This window comes from Chiloscyllium plagiosum, unplaced genomic scaffold (genome assembly GCF_037043375.1).
Source record: "Chiloscyllium plagiosum isolate Xiang-an unplaced genomic scaffold, Cpla_swu_hap1 HiC_scaffold_47, whole genome shotgun sequence".
NCBI classification, from domain to species: Eukaryota; Metazoa; Chordata; class Chondrichthyes; order Orectolobiformes; family Hemiscylliidae; genus Chiloscyllium; species Chiloscyllium plagiosum.
The window spans coordinates 22,372,915-22,390,491 of NW_028270185.1; the positions used below are offsets into that span (position 1 = coordinate 22,372,915).

A 17,577-nucleotide genomic window follows, 5' to 3' on the forward strand; every position below is an offset into this window, starting at 1 on the left:
ATTATAATGTTTTCAGTCAAACCTTTCCAAGGATCAGAGTGCAACATGAAGCATATGAGCATTGTAGCAAATCTACATCTGATACACAAAGCCAATTACACAGAATGTGAGCTCAAATAGAAACTAAAAATCTTTTATGGCCGATTTGAATTGGAAAGTATCACACTGTTAGAAAAAAGTGATGACATCAGATGCTATACGACATCATTGATAAGGTTACAAACATACTGTCAAATCACCCCATCAGCAGTGTGAGAGAACTGGAGTCATTCAGCAATTTAAGGAGATGGCTCACCATCATTTCTCAAGGACAATTAGTCATGAGAAATAAATGTTGGCCTTTTCTCTGATCCCTACATTCCATGAATAAGTCGAGATCATGCTATGGTGTTCAATTCTCACTGTCCTGATATTGTATTCTATCAATCACTGTGAACCATATTGGAATTGATCCGCAAATTGCTATTATTGCAGACAAGTGTCAGCACTGATTACATGCTGCTCATGCTCACAGCCCTCTGGATCATATAAGCAAGTACCATGGGCCGTGTGTAACTGTTACTACAAACCTTGAGTACATTGTACAGTATTCAACAATTATACATCTGGTTTTTCTGCATCATCAAGTCGTAATTTGAACAAATCTGAAGTGATGTAATTATAACAAGTTTGGCCGAAACCTTATCAAAGATGCCCTCTTGCAAATAATGATCTGGGGTTCAGACAATTGGATTCCAACAACCAAAACAATGAATGTTGTTAACAACCATTACTGTTGTTAACATCCCTGCAACATACAACTGAGTGTGGCATTAAAAAGCCCTTTTAAGATTGAAGTTTATGGAATCGGGGAAGATTCCACTGGCTGGAGTCATACAGCATGGAAACAGACCCATCTGTCCAACCTGTTCAAATGAATGGTTTGATTTATGAGGGGAAGCTGGATAGGCTGGGACTTTTTTTTTTTACAGGAGTGTAGGAGTTTGAGGGGTGACCTTATAAAGGTTTATAAAAACATGAGGAGTATAGATAAATATTAGATTAGATTGCCTAAAGTGTCAAAACAGGCCCTTCGGCCCAACAAGTCCACACCGACCCTCCGAAGAGTAACCCACCCAGACCCATTTCTCTCTGACTAATGCACCTAACACTATGGGCAATTTATAAAGGAGTATAGATAATGGCAGGTGGGAAATTTCAAGACTAGGGTGCATGTTTTTAAGGTGAGACAAGAAAGATTGAAAAAAATACATCAGGGACAATTATGTTTTACACAGAGTGGATCGTGTGTGGAACGAGCTTCCAGAGGAAGTGGTGGATGAGGATTCAATTATGATGTTTAAAAGACATTTCGACAAGTATATGAATAAAAAAGGTTTGGAGGGATATGGACCAAACGCAGGCAGGTGGGACTAGTTTAGTTTAGGATTATGGTTCTGCATGAACAGGTTGGACAGATGGGTCTGTTTCCATGCTGTATGACTCCAGCCAGTGGAATCTTCCCCGATTCCATAAACTTCAATGTTAAAAGGGCTTTTTAATGCCACACTCAGTTGTATGTTGCAGGGATGTTAACAACAGTAATGTAATGTGTGACGTTGCTGTAGCTTTAAGAGGTGTGTTTTGTCCTGGTTTCTTTTAAAGAGATAGGGGGACAGGTGACAAGCACTCTGCGAGAAGATAAAAACTTGTGAGGCTTTGGGTTTTTTTTTAAGTTGGAACAACAGAAGCAGCTTGAGTGGGTGTGGCCAAGCTCTCTCAGATACAAGACCCTTTTTCAGTTAATTTTCAGCTGTTGTTGCTGGGGTCTCAGCAGGTTTGCAAGGCAGAGAATCTCTCCTAGCTGCTACAGTCTCTCAGTTTTCTCTCAGAAGACTGGGGCTGTTTTCCCTGGATTGTCGGAGGCTGTGCAGTGACCTTAAAAAATCATGAGGGGCTTGGATAGGATAAACAGGCAAGGTCTTTTCCCCAAGGTGGAGAGTCCAGAACTAGAGGGCATAGGTTTAGGATGAGAGGTTAAAAGATATGAAAGGGACCCAAGGAGCAATTATTTCACACAGAGGGTGGTGCGTGTATGGAATGAGCTGCCAGAGGAAGTGGTGGAGGCTGGTACAATTACAGCGTTTAAAAGGCATCTGGACGGGTATATAAACAGGAAGGATTTCGAGGGATGTTTGCCAAGTGCTGGCAAATGGGACTAGATTAGGTTAGAATAACTGGTTGGCATGGACAAGTTGGACCGAGGCATCTGTTTCCTTGCTGTACATCTCTATGACTCTAATTAGACCATAAAACACAGGAGTGGAAGTAGGTCCATTCGACCTATCAAGTCCACTCTGCCATTTAATCATGGCTGATGGACATTTCAATTCCACTTACCCGCACTCTCCCCGTAGCCCTTAATTCCTTGCAAGATCAAGAATTTATCAATCACTGCCTTGAAGACACCCAATGTCCAGGCCTCCACTGCGCTCCATGACAATGAATTCCACAGGGTCACCACTCTCAGGCTGAAGAAGTGTCTCTTCATTTCCGTTCTAAATTGACCCCCTCTAATTTTAAGGCTGTGCCCACGGATCCTAGTCTTCCCGCCTAACGGAAACAACTTCCCAGCGTCAACCTTTTCTAAGCCATGCATTATCTTGTAAACTTCTATTAGATCTCCCCTCAACCTTCTAAACTCTAATGAACACAATCCCAGGATCCTCAGCCGATCATCATATGTTAGGCCTGCCATTCCAGGGATCATCAGTGTGAATTGTCTTTTGGTGTTCTTTCCTCCTGGATTGGAGGACTGCCTATGAGAAAATCTGCTTTTTGAATTTGCCTTTTTGCCAAGGATGTGTTTATGGGCTGTCATTGTATTGGAACACTTAATTAACATATTTGAGGGGTTCTGGTCTAGTTATAACAAATGTAAATTTTGCCATGGAGGTGTCAATGCCAAAGTCCAGAGAATAGCAGTGGAGGATGCAATTTAACTCCGATAAGTGTGAGTGATGCACCTTGGAAGAAAATAGAAGGGAGTATTTGTTGAAAGGTGGAACACTATGAAGCTCAAAGGTACAGAATGATCTTGGGGTGCTGGTACACGGAATCCCTAAAGGTGACAGGACAAATCAACAGTTTAGTTAAGAGGGTATATAGACAGAACTGCCTTAGCAGTTATGGTATAGATTATAAGAGTAGTGGAGGTCATATTGGAGCTGTACAGAACTTTGGTTAGGCCACAGCTAGAGTACTGTGTATAGTTCTGATCATTACAGAACAAGATGGTTGTGATTGCACTGGAGGGGTGCAGATGAGATTCACCAGAACGTTGCCCGGGATGGAACATTTCAGCTGTGAAGGGATGCTGGTTAAGCGGGAACCTGATTGAGGTGTATTTGCTTATGAAGGGCATGAACATGGAGAATAGAAAGCTGCTGTTTTCCGTGGTTGAAGGGTAAATAATGAGGTATAATGTTAAAATGAAAGGCAGAGAGGTTTAGAGGTGTTTTGAGGAAGCACTTACTCACCCAGAGGGTGGTGGGGGTCTAGAATGCACTGCCAGGGAGGGTAGTTGAGGTAAGAAACATTAGGAAACAAGGGGACATAAATTTAAGGTGAAGGGTGGAAGGTATAGGGGGGATGTCAGGGGTAGGTTCTTTACCCAGAGAGTGGTGGAGGCATGGAATGCGCTGCCTGTGGGAGTGGCAGAGTCAGAATCATTGGTGACCTTTAAGCGGCAATTGGATAGGTACATGGATAGGTGCTTAAGCTAGGACAAACGTTCGGCACAACATCATGGGCCGAAGGGCCTGTTCTGTGCTGTATTGTTCTATGTTCTATTATAACCTTTAAAAAGTTGGATGAACACATGGAAGTATCATAATATTCAAGGCAATGGGCCTAGTGAAGGAAATGGGACAAGTATAGGTAGTAATGTACTTTTGGTGATAGTGATTTGAGAGGTTTCTTAAACTGAAATATTACTTTAAATTCGGACAAATAAATACTTGGAAAAACCTCTTTAGAAGTGTCTGGAATAATGCATCATTAACAGATAGGAAAACATGAAGCCTTTCAGAACAATAAGGCTTAATGGACTGTTCAGCCTCCTGTTTTTATTTAGCAGAACAATTCTGTAACACACAAAGAAGCAGGTAACCCTCAATGTAAAGATGCACTGCAAAAATTCACCAATGCCTCTTGGACAACATCTTCCAAACCCACCACCACTACCGTTGAGAAGGACAAGATAAATGGGAACATCTCCACCTGTAAGTTCCCCTCCAAGCTACTCACCATCTGAACTTGGAACAAAATACTTGACCATTGTTCCAATTCCTGGAAAAAAAACCCTTAACTCCCTTTCCAGCAGCACTGAGAGTGTACCCACACTCCAAAGGTCTGCGGGAGTTCAAGAAAGGTGGTCACCATCATCATCTCCAGGACAATTAGGGTTGAGGAACAAATAGGCAAAAGTGAGGACTGCAGATGCTGGAAACCAGAGTTTAGATCAGAGTGGTGCTGGAAAAGCCCAGCAGGTCAGGCAGCATCCGAGGAGCAGGAAAATCGACGTTTCGGGCAAAAGCCCTTCATCAGGAAATGCTGGCCTACCCACATTCTATGGACAAATTTAAAATATAGGTGGGAGATTATGGATGAAAAATGTTTTACACAAAATGAACAACAGGTGTCCCCCTCTATCAATCATTGAAAACAAAGATGACACGTAGCAAGCAGTTAAGGCAGCATAAGGTAGTTTGAGTACTGGAACAAGGAAATCCTATTATAGTTGTACAGGGGTAGGTAAGATTAAGCCTGGAATACTGTGCACAGTTTTCATCTCCTTATCCAAGGAAGGATATATATGCTAAATGGGGATGTGCAGTAAAGTTCACTTTACTGTTTTCTGGGAATGACAGGTTTATTATATGAGGAGATTTTGGGTCTGGATTCACCAGACTTTAGAAGAATGAGGGAGGATCACTTTGAAAGGTAGTGTATCCTGATTCGCTCGATAAGCTGGATGAAGCTTCCCCCAGCGGGTGGACTGATTCAGAACAAAGGGTCACAGTCGCAAGATACAGGATAGGCCATTTCAAACTGGGGATGGAGGGGAGGAGAAAATTGGTGAACCTTGAACTTCTCTACAACAGAAGCCAACAGAGGCCAAGTCACTGAACATGGTTAAGGAAAAAATAGATTTTTTTAGAAGCTGAGCATGTCAAGAGATATAGGGAGAAAATAGAATATGGCATTGAGATAGGGAAACAGTCATGATCACATTGAACAGCAGATTGGACTCAATGGGCCCAGAGGGCTATATCTGCTCCTTTTCTCCAAAAGTGAACAATTAACCAGAAATCATTTAAATATTTATTGAGTTCTGTTCTGTAAGATAACTATGCCAGAATCATGTAGAGTATGCAGATTTACATATCACAGAGTGAAGTCTACTCTAAGTTCTTTGCACATGAAATGGCTTCAGCTTTCCTACTCTGAGAAGGTACTAAGTGAATACTGAATTCCTACACAGAGACAAAGGGAAGGATTATTACATTATTAATATCAAAAACTAGCCTCAACTTCAAACACTAAATTATGACATCAGATCATGCAGGTCTTAGCAGACCTTTTGAATCGAGTTTCTAGTTTATCTGATTTTTTAAAAATATATCTGTTAAGATGCACCATGCCACATGTCTGTGGTTAGCATATCAGAGGTGGGATTTGAACCTGAACATGTAATACTAGACCCTTATAGCTCTCGTTTATATATAGTCACACAGCAAAATCCATAGGAAACACTATTGTTATTGTGCATCCTCTCAGCAGTTTCTTGTTTTACAACACTTAGAACATTCTGGATCATAGAGGTCTTCCCTCCTGCCAAGTAACCTATGGTACATAGTACTTATAACTATCTGCTAATTGGACCAGTTCTGCAGAGTAGAATAAATCCTTGGAAGTTTAAGTGCCTCATGGAGGCAAAGCATCTAGCAAAGAATTTGGAAGCAGATTAGCTTCCCAATTCAAACTCATTCCTTGAATTCTGCTTCAGGAAAATACTGGACCACGCAGTTCTATCAAAAAGAAAAACCACTATGAACTTTAATAATAATGAATTCCTCATGCAGTTTATGCATTACCAGTTTTTTCCTCACAGAATTGCTAGTGTGGAAACAGGCTGTTTGGCCTAACAGGTCCACACCAACCCTCTGAACAGCATCCCATCCCTCTACCTTATCCCGTAACCCGCCCCTGGCTTATCCACCTAACTACAAATTCGTTAATTTAGCATGGCCAATCCACCTAACCTGCATATTTTTGGACTGTGGGAGAAAACCAGAGCACCTGGAGGAAACCCACTTAGACACAAGGAGAATGTGCAAACTCCACACAGACAGTCGCCTGAGGGTAGAAGTGAACCTGGGGCCCTGGTGCTGAGAGGTAGCAGTGCTAACCACTGAGTCACCGTGCCATCCCATTGCTTCCCCTAAATATCAATTTTTTTTGTAGGTTACTTTACACACACTGGAGGTATGACTTTCTGGACCCTACATGCCAAATGCTGCCAGAGGCAACACATGCAGCTCTTGCCAGTATCCGTACACAAACGGAACTCCAAAAGGGGTTAACTGTTACTAACAGAAGAACCCAAGCCAGTTGCCATACTACCCGACTCTAAGGGAATGTGAAAGTCTGCAGCTTAGGAGTTATCTAATGAATAGATCAGTGAATTGAGCAACAAAGAGGAGATCTATAGTCAATCACTAAGAGCTAGGCTAAAGTGAGGACTGCAGATGCTGTAGATCAGAGTCAAAAGGTGTGGCACTGGAAAAGCATAGTAGGTCAGGCAGTATCCGAGGAGCAGGAGAGTGGACATTTCAGGCATAAGCCTTTCATCAGGAATGTAAAAGCTGACTGGGAATATTGATCAATAATTTAAAATTCAGCTATTCACAATGCTAATCATTCGAAAGGGTTTTCTATACCTACCAGTATTTCCACATCAATTTCATTCACATCATCTGCATTTATATCAAAATCTGAATGACTGCCAAAGTCAGAGCTCCCAATGGACGACTCTCTTCCTACAGTGAAGAGAGCATCTTCATCTTTACCATTAAAAATCTTTCTTCTTAAAGCAGTGGAATCGTAACCATCAGCATTCAGTGGTTCCTGGTAATGCTTCTCTTTGAGGTCCCCTGCAATCTTAGGTGGAAAAAGACAGTTGGCTTTTAATTCATCTTGCTCCCAGTCAGGTCCTCCTATGCAATCTGTATCATGGCTTTCTGATAAAGCAGAAACCATGTTGCCTTTCGTTACTGCAGTGTCAGGTGGGTTGCTGCTTTCAAGCCATTGTGGTTCAGAAGGTTTCTGAAATGTTAATCCTCTTGCCCCCGAGGTCTTCTTAACACTAAAGAAGTGCCCATCTTCTGCTTGGTCCTCAACTGCATCAGATCTTGTATCTACAAAAGAGATAGCTGATCAATTCAACTCTGCAAATATTCAATGGCTTACTGCTGTGAAATATTTGTGACAATGTTCTATGTGGTTCCACCACTACCTGTATGATATTGTCAGGCATAGCCTTTACTGACCGGGTAGAAATAACTAATTTATTTTCTAAGTTTTAATGTCCTTCTGAAAATCTGTTGGTTTAGTGTGTGTAGTTAGGTAACATTAGAACATAAAAGATGGATGTATGTGAATCTGTGAATACGTTCCTAATGAAGCATTACCACCAGGATTCAGAGGAAGTGGATAATTCCATGTCTATGTAGCCATAAAAAAGTACGATCCAGCAACGAACTGGTCATAAATGATTAATTTAATATTCTAAAGTGCACAATTTTATAAAAATAGTTGAAGTTAAATATGTTAAGTTTTGAAATGATGATGGACTGGCTAACTAACAACTCAAATTCTTAGTATGACTTTAAAGCTCACAACATTGACTAGTCATATTATACCAAAACAAACACAAGAACTGTCAACAGAAATGATGAAAAAAAAAGCACAGATTTTCAGGTAAAGGGGAAAAGTAGGGGGTGGGGGGGGGGGGGAAGGTTATATTGTACAAGTGTCAATTAAGCTTTACTTGAAATCCAAAGACTATTATATATTGCAGAAAGCTAACAGCAATAAAACTTCAGGTCTGGGATGAGAGTACAATTCAACTTTAAAATAAAAAATTGATACCCTCTGAATAAGGCTTGACCATCTGATGGTAAAATGTGCATTTTTTTTACTTAATGTCAAGCACATCACTTTTCATTTAATAGTCATGGAGGCATACAGGCCCTTCAGCGCAACCTGTCCATGTTGACCAGGTTTCCTAAACTAAGCTAGTTCTACTTTCCAGTGATTGGCCCATATCCCTCTACCTTTCCAAACTATGTACCTGTGCATAACTCTTAAATGTTGTAATTGTACCTGCCACTACCAGTTCCTCTGGCAGCTCATTCCATATACACACAATTCTCTGCGTGAAAAACTTGCCTCTGGGGTCCCTTTTAAATCTTTCCCCTCTCATCTAAACATATGGTTTCAGGTTTTGGACTCCCCTATTCTGGGAGAAGGTTTTGGCTATTCACATTTATGACCCTCATGATTTTATAAACCTCTATAAAAGGTTCCCGCACCTCCCCCCCCACCACTGCAGGGAGTAAGTCCTAGCTTATCCAGTTTCTTTTTAATTACTCAAACCTTCTAGTCTCAGTAACAACCTTGTAATTTCCTTTTTTGCACCCTTTCCGAATACCTCCTTTTATTTTCATTCGGTTGCTGTAAGAGAAGTGGCTGTATTTATAGTTGAGCATGGATAGTATATGAAAAACAAGACACGATCAACAACCAATTAGATTGTGATCTTTTCATTGTCAGGTGGCAGCATCACCAGAACAACCCATTTCTGGCTGTCAAGTGATGGTGATAGGCCTTCCTCAATTGCGACAGAGCAATGGTATTCTTAACAGCAATTGCTCCAATTGAGTAGCTCGTTGAGCCAGTTCGGACAGAGAGGTTAAGATGTGCGTCTAGAGTGATCTATAAGCCAGACTGTGTAAGGACAGTAAAATTCCTACTTATACTCCACAACCACCTGATGAAGGAGCAGCGCTCCGAAAGCTAGTGCTTCCAAATAAATCCACTGGACTATAACCTGGTTTTGTGTGATTTTTAACTTTGTATACTCCAGTACAACAGCGGCATCTCTAAATCATTCTACTTGGAAGGTCATTCCAGAATAAGCTGGATTTTTACAATGAGAAAATAGCTTTACAGTCACTTTTATGGATACAATTTCATCTTTTCTTTTAAAACTGAACTCAAATTCTTAAACTGCTGTGGTCTGTCCAGTAGTATGCTATCATACCCATAATGGATTCCTTTAATCATAGTTGGATTTAAAATTTGTTACATTAATAGCACTATACAGTTGGCTGCCTTCATTCTGAAAACTATATTTGAGGCAAAAGGAAAGGCAGTCTTCTAACTCATTACTTCCACAAATCTGTCAAAATTCGATTTGGCTGTCAACTTAATGATAAATCAGTATGAGCATTGCTTCAAAAGAAGCTTGCACTCAGGAAAGTTCACAATTAAAGAGGAAAATATGGCAATGCCTCGACCAAATAGAATGCACTTGCTACCCAGTCAACACACTCTTCTCATGGAGTGTAAATGTTTTTTTCCATCAAATTGACATTCTTGCAAGAAACAGCTCAAAAAAGCACAACTTTATAGGAATTACAGAATTATAAAACATTATCTTCAATAACATTCAAGAGAGAGTAGCACTCAAATCACCAAACATTTCCTTGTGGTAACAAACATATCCTACAAATTGAAGACATGAGAACTAAAGTTACTGATTCATATGAAGTGCTGAAATTCCTTTTAGAAAAAGAAGCAAGTCATACCCGCTAAAAGTGAAATTTCCTCTAACAATTTTTTTTGCTTTTTCTTTAACAGCTCCTTTTCCTTGAACAGTTCTTCTGATTGCATATCCAAGTCACTGATTACATCAATGGCCTGGAAAGATAAAATCAAGACAAAAGCACATGACTAATATACTAATAGATACTACTGAAGCTAGAATCACCATAAGCACTTTGATAGACAACAGTGTAAGAAACCTCTAGCATGTAACAGGGCTGTTTTGTGACACTTTCAGTGGAATGGAATATTGCAACAGAACAATTTAATCACTTCATAAACAGAAACATCAGGAAATCCAGTTGAAAAAGCTACCCCATTTGTATTGGTGTAATTTCATCATGGAACTTGTTCTCAAATGCTAAAAGCAAAATTGTTGCAAAAAATCTTCAAATTAAATACTTTAATGATCATTAGGATGTGCTACAGCGTGAGACTGAAGTCAACAGTACAAAGAAATCTCAAATCAAAATACATTGTTTGGGGCAGTTTTTGCTCAGGCATCATTCTCCTCCAGCCGTGTCTTCCCCCCCCCCCCCCCCCCCCAACCATAAACAGCACCAGTGGCTACATATAGATGCTTACAGTTTGAAGAAACGGTGTGGGTGGAAGGACAAAAATAAAGAGTAGAATTTTATCTTCTCTGAGGGTTGTATGACTATGGAACACTGCATCACAAGAGGGGAGGCAAGATCGTTGAATATTTTTAAGACACAGATTCCTCCTATGCAGGTAGAACAAGGATTAGTGGGGGCTTGATGGGAATGTGAAATTCAAAATACTGAGATCAGTCATGATCTTACTGAATGGCAGACAGACTTGAGCAGCCAAATGGCCTACTTCTTCCCCTAGTTCATATGAGAGGAAGGAATGCTGGGATGGTGTCGCTGGATATAGTTCATTTTGATGATTTCTCCTTCCCTTTTATGCTATTGGTACAAGAGTTTAACTGTAGTACCTCTGTATAGCCATAAGAGTTTTGTGGCACTTGTCAAAGCATGTGAGGATTCTCCTTGGGTATTCTGAATAATATTTATTCCCCAATCAACATCATTTGAGCATTTATCTTATTACTTTCCTGGGATCCTGTCAGGCAAATATCAGCTGCAAAAGACTTTCAGGTCTTTTGGTCACTGAAGGAGTTCTAAATGATACTTTGGGGCATTCACATAATGGAGTGAATCAAAGACAGATCGGTGGACTTTTGTGCATTAAGGGAAGCAAAAACGTATTGATGCAATGTGGGAAGGTGGATTTGAGATAGGAGGAGGATGTCATGAAGCGGAAGCCAGGTTGTTGCACTGTCAAATACAACTGAGCATCATGTCACATAAGATATTAGGACAGATTGGGTGGTGGGGGGGAAAAGAGCGAGAGTGGAGTTGGAATGATAACCAAGTCTGTAGGTGCGCAAACATTGGCCGAGTGGTTAACACTGAGGTCACAGGAGGATGCAAACAAATTGGTCAGATGCGCAGATCAGAGGCAGGTGGAACTTACTCCTGATAAATGCAAGGTGATGCACTTGTGAAGAAAGAACATCACAAGGGAGTACTTAATGAATGGCAAGAGAGTAGGAAGCTCAGAGGAACACAGGGCTCTTGTTGTGCCTGTCCACAGATTCCTGAAGGTGGACAGTTAATAGGGAATTAAGGAGGCATATGGGACACTTGCCTTTATGAGTTGTGGCATAGATAAGAGTAGAAAGGTCATATTGGAGCTGTACAGGACTTCATCAGGCCACAGTTGGAGTACAGTGTGGAGTTCTGGTCACTACAGTAATTCAAAGGATATGACTGAACTGGAGGAATTGCAAAGGAGATTCACTAGGATGTTGCCTGTGATGGAGCATTTCAACCGTAAAGAGAGGCTGGATAAGCTTGGGTTGTTTTCTTTACAGCAGACAAGATTGAGTGGTACCTGATAGAGGTGTGTAGGATTATTGACAGGGCGGATAGAAAGCAGCTGTTCCCTTTAGCTTAAGGGTCAATAATAAGGGGTCATAATTTTAAAAGTGAAAGGCAGGAGGTTCAGTGGGGATCTGAAGAAAAACCTCTTCACCAGAGGCTGGAATGCATTGCCTGGAATGGTAGTTGAGGCAAGAAACCTCCCAACATTCAAAAAAAAATTGGAAATGTCAAAATATTCTTGGTAGTGTAGATGAGCAGAGAGATCTCGGTGTCCAGGTACACAGATCCTTGAAAGTTACCACCCAGGTTGACAGGGTTGTTAAGAAGGCATACAGCTTTTATTAATAGAGCGATCGAGTTCCAGAACCATGAGGTTATGCTACAGCTGTACAAAACTCTGGTGCGGCCACACTTGGAGTATTGTGTACAGTTCTGGTCACTGCATTATAAGCAGGATGTGGAAGCTTTGGAAAGGGTGCAGAGGAGATTTACTAGGATGTTGCCTGGTATGGAGGGAAGGTCTTATGAGGAAAGGCTGAGGGACTTGAGGTTGTTTTCGTTAGAGAGAAGAAGATTGAGAGTTGACTCAATAGAGACATACAAGATAATCAGAGGGTGGATAGGGAGAGCCTTTTTCCAAGAATGGTGACGGCGAGCACGAGGGGGCATAGCTTTAAATTGAGGGGTGATAGGTATAGGACAGATGTCAGAGGTAGTTTCTTTACTCAGAGAGTAGTAAGGGTATGGAATGCTTTGCCTGCAACGGTAGTAGTTTCGCCAACTTTAAGTGCATTTAAGTTGTCATTGGACAAGTATATGGACGTACATGGAATAGCGTAGGTTAGATGGGCTTCAGATTGATATGACAGGTCAACACAACATCAAGGGCTGAAGGGCCTGTACTGCGCTGTAATGTTCTATGTTATATGGGTCTAATGTGAGAAAGTGGAACTAGTGTAGGTAGTAGTATATTTTTGGTGGTACAGACTCGATGGGACAGAGAGCCTCTTCCATTCTGTGATTTTACAATTCTCTCCACAGATACTGCCAGACCTTCTGAGTTTCTCTAGCATTCTGTTTGTTTCAGATTTCCAACATTCACAATATTTTGTTTTTATTCTAGAAATAGGAGGTGGTCAAAGATGGATCCCTGGGAAGCTTCTGAGGTAAATGAGGCAATGTACTGGAATCCATTAGTAAAAAAAGATCAAACCTGGTTCTTACATTAACTTACAGCAGCTTGTTCTGACTAGCTGCATCCAGAGGGCCAGAAGTCAATACATTTTAACACTGACAACATAGAAGCAAACACTCATGAAAGGGGCAGCTTAGGAGATAATAGTTATGTGAATTTCAAGATATTAACTGTAATATACAAAGATTCAGCAAATCACACTTTAAATAAAAAAGTTGGCAACATACTATCAAAAAAAACTATAGTGGGGTCAGAAATGGTGAAGAGTTCCTTTTTGGAAAGAATAATCTTTAAACTTCATCTAAACAAACCTTAGTGAGAATGGCACCCTTTGGAGCCTTTTTGTCATTGAATACAGTGCTCTCCAATAATTTAAAACGATTTTCCATCAACTTGCGTGATTCTCGTTCTCTCAATGTGTGTGATGTTGCCTTCCTGTTGGCTATCCAACCCCTAGATGGCTCACTGCACTGCTGTAGAATTAAAATCACAAAGTACCAAGTCATGACAAAATGTAAATGCAATAGCATTGAATAATTACTGCCAAGCAAAAACTTGTGCATGTTTTTAAACATTTTATATTCCTCAACTTGCCTATCAACTTGAAATTTCTGATTATTTCAAAATTTAAATTAATTGCTCAATTCCTGCAAGAGGAGAAAAAAATAGTTATTTCCTTTAATTATCTCCTACTTCATTTTGACATGTTCTCCCCTTTTGTGCAAATGCAAACGTTTGTCTCTTTCACTTTATTCAGCTCGGTCAGTTTTCACTCCCTGTGAGTCTCCAAAACATTTTATTTGCACTTCCTCTCACCACCTATACAAGTCCACAGTGTCAATCACTGTTACCAATAGAAATAAAACTAGCTTGTTCTCTACCCAGTTTATAAAAGCCTAGTGAACGTCTGAAAAAAAGTCATTTACCTCAAATACCACTCCACAATGAGGTACAACTAGTTTCACGTTTAGAACTATGGCTACGATTGCTCAGAACCGAGTTTGAAGATGCCAGCCAGGAGGGTAGTAGCAACACGAAAACTACAAACGTTTTTGCCTACGTTTATATGCCAGTGAGTATATTTCATTAAATTCATCACCAGTCAACGAGCAGCTTACATCCTACTAACTGCCATTCATTATCCCTGACTCATCCACCTAGTTGAATGCCATCAAGATCTTTGTAATAGTGCAGACTACTCTTTCACAGAGTTGAAAGCAGATAGTTATAGTATGGTTGACGACCTATATTTTTGACTTTTGGGCTAATAGTTGTTTGAAGGGAATACCCAAAGACCCTGATGAGGAGAATATACTTATAGGTGTAGATGCACAAGAAAGACTTACTCCAGATGAGTAACCTGAAGCTTTGCATCTTCAACAGAAAGAACACAATCAAAGGGTTTGTCCATGCTGCATGTTGGAGGATGAGATCAAAACATTCTCACATTTTACAGTAAGTGTACTGTTTGCAAGAACTTGCTATCACTCTAGCAAGTGTTCATCCTAACAGGTTCCCAAATGTTTAGATCAGTGGTGCTGGAAAAGCACAACAGGTCAGGCAGCATCCGAGCACGAAAATCGACGTTTCAGGCAAAAGCCCTTCCTGCATCTGCAGTCCTCACTTTTGCCTAGGTTCCCAAATGTGGCCAGTTTTCTGATGACAACTAACGACCACCCTGCAGAATAATGATGTTCCTGATGTTATATATTTGGATTTTTAGAAGGCATTTGATGAGGTAACACACACATTCAGCTCTTACCTTATTAAGTAGCCTATGGTGTCGTAGTATATTAGCATGGAAACAGAATTGTACAACCAATGGAAGACAGAGTTGAGGCAAGGGGAATATTGTCAGGATGACAACCTACAACTAGTGTACAGGCACAGAGATCAGTCTCACAATTACTTACACTATATATTAATGACATGGACGAGGCAAGTGAATATATTAAAGCCAAGTTTGTGGAAGGCAATAACCAGGACGACAAGAGTTACACAGGGATATAGACTGGTTAAGCAAGTGGGCAAAAATTTAGCAGATAGGAAAATGTAAACTTACGTGCTTGTCAAGAAGAATAGAAGAGTTGAATATTATGTATTTTGAGACTGACCACAAACAGCAGAGAGAGATTTGGGAGTCTTCACGCATAAAGCACAAGAAGCTAGATCCAAGTTCAGTGAGTTATAGGGCATGCAAATGGAACGTTGGCCTTTATTTCAAAGGGAATGGAGTACAAAAGTATGGAGGTATTACTAAAACTAAACAAGGCACAAGTCAGACCGCAGCTGGAATGTTGTGGATAGCTTAGGGCCTCTTATCTAATGGAAGATATATTGGCATTGGAGGCAGTCCATCTAAGGCTCACTAAGCTGATCCTGGGTATGGAGGGACTGACTTGAGGAGAAGTTGAGTAGGTTGGGCCTGTACTCGTTGGGATTCTTATGACAAGTAGATGTGGAGAGGTTGCTTTCTCTTGTGGGAGTTCCTAGGACTTAAGGAGTCACCCACTTAAGACGAGGAGGGATTTCTTCTCAGAAGATGGTGAACGTGTGGAATTCTTTACCACAAACAGCTGTAGAGGCTAGGTCATTAAGTGTATTCAAGGCTGAGGTAAGGTTTTTACAATCTGTAAGGAAATCAAGGTTACGGTGAAAAGGCAGGAAAGTGTTGAGGATTATCAGATCAACCACAATCTCATTGAGTCTGTTCCACCAATCAATAGGCTACTTTTGTTCCCACATTTTATGATCTTATGGAAAGTTCAAAACAAAGACAAAAAAGTGACATACGGACTTTGGTATATATTCACTAGCAATATTCCTTTTTAAAGAATTCATGAAGCAAACTGCAGGGAGATGGAGAAAGCTCCAAAAAGCAGCACTAATTGGTCTGATCTGTGAAAGAGCTGGACGGACTGCTATACTTTTCCAGTGTTAGGAATTGAACAATACAATGCCAGAGTTCAGCTGCTCCATACGATGCTACTGACTTACCAGCCAGCATGTCTCGCTGGTTCATTCGGAAGTAGCAACTGCAAACATCTAATCAGACCCTAACTGAGCTCTAAAACAAAGTTCACTTTATACGTACCATGCTCATTTTATTCAAAGCCTCCATATCAGTGCTGAAATCTGAAAGGCTACAAAACCTGGAACTTCCAGAATATTCTTCATTTACTGAGCTGACAGTGGAGCAATCTTCTTGGCTAAGATTTCCTTCTCTTTTCACTGCAAAGGTATTGGTGCTGCCAGAATAGTCAAGTTCACTGTTACATTTTTCATTGAAGTAGTCACCGATCTTGACAGCAACTATATCATCGGAACCAGTTGAGTTCACCTCATATTTTAGATTTAATCCACAATTTGTCCCATGTTCATCCAAAGTATTCACAGGACCACCTTCTGCAAACCATTTCATTCCAAAGGAGTTCTGGGAAGAGGAAACTCTCCCACTTGAGAAACTCAAAGTCTCACCGGTTTCAATTATTTCACCCGCTTCAATGCCATCTTGTGTTACAACAGGTTCCATCCCTGCTGGGGAAGACACAGCTGTTCAATTGACATAAGCATCAATTAATTTGGACAAGCAGCTACAAAACAGTCAGTCACTTTATGTTATAAAGGTTGAGGGAGCAGCTAGCATAATGATAATGTTTTTGTCATAGTAATTATACCCTGATTCAAATCTCACCACAGTATCAGGTAGAAACTTAATTAATAATTAGAGTAAAAAGAGCTCGGTAATGGTGCCATGGAACATTCATTCATTATCATAAAGCTTCATTAATATTCTTCAGGGAAGGAAATCAGCATTCCTTACCTCGTTTGGTCGAGATGTGAGTTCAGGTTCACAGGTTGACTCTTAACTGTTCTCTGAAATAGCCGAGCCAGCCAACTCAGTTTAAGGATGGACAGCAGTTGCTAGCCTTACTTGCGATGCCCTCTTTCCATGAGAGAAGAGTGGCAAATATTTTCAAACATTTGGCGCATGGATTTATGGATACTTTGGCTTATGCTTATGACAGTGATACACTTATCAGATGCAGTCTGATATTACTGTGTTTCCCTCGTCCTAATTCTAAAAAAACGTTGTGGTCAACCCAGTGAAGCAATTCACCTGAATCTAGAATAAAGCAGTATGAGAGAAGGCCATTCTATCCATCATGTTTGCCGCTGATTCAGTGAAGGGGCTATCCAATTGATCTGACTCTCCCTGCTCTTTTTCAAAAGCCTTGCGATTTTCAGTGAATATTTATCCAGTACCATTTGGAAAATTATAGTTGAACTTGTTTCCACTTCTTTCAGGCAACGGTTTCTAGATACAAAATAATTCTTTTTTTTTTGCTAATGCCCCACCAGTTGGTGGAAATTTCTTATCAAATTGCAACCTTTCTTAATCTATGCTGTACTAAGCAGAACAATCTCGGTTACTGTCATCTCTGTTCCTCAGGTCCAAACTATTTAGTTTCCTGGAGATGGAACACTATTCTTGCCCAAGATATCTCGACCATGCGGTCCCTCAATCTCACTGTCACTCAA

At 40.5% G+C, this 17,577-nt stretch overlaps 1 protein-coding gene across 10 annotated transcripts in view; it reads right to left on the reverse strand.

Moving 5' to 3' along the window:
- LOC122542904 (uncharacterized) overlaps positions 1–17,577 on the reverse strand; it is a 140,707-nt gene that overhangs the window by 32,098 nt on the left and 91,032 nt on the right. For 8 of the 10 annotated variants that reach the window (XR_015754711.1, XM_087983969.1, XM_087983968.1 and 5 more), the window contains 4 exons: positions 16,130–16,572; positions 13,347–13,508; positions 9,915–10,026; positions 6,988–7,460 (listed from right to left, as the gene is read on the reverse strand). Coding sequence is in view for 9 of the 10 variants with exons in the window: in XM_087983969.1 (XP_087840095.1) it covers positions 6,988–7,460; positions 9,915–10,026; positions 13,347–13,508; positions 16,130–16,572 (1,190 nt within the window). In the remaining variant the exon portion in view is untranslated. The remainder of the gene's footprint in view (positions 1–6,987; positions 7,461–9,914; positions 10,027–13,346; positions 13,509–16,129; positions 16,573–17,577) is intronic. The other 2 variants (XM_087983965.1, XM_087983971.1) reach the window with 2 other exon arrangements.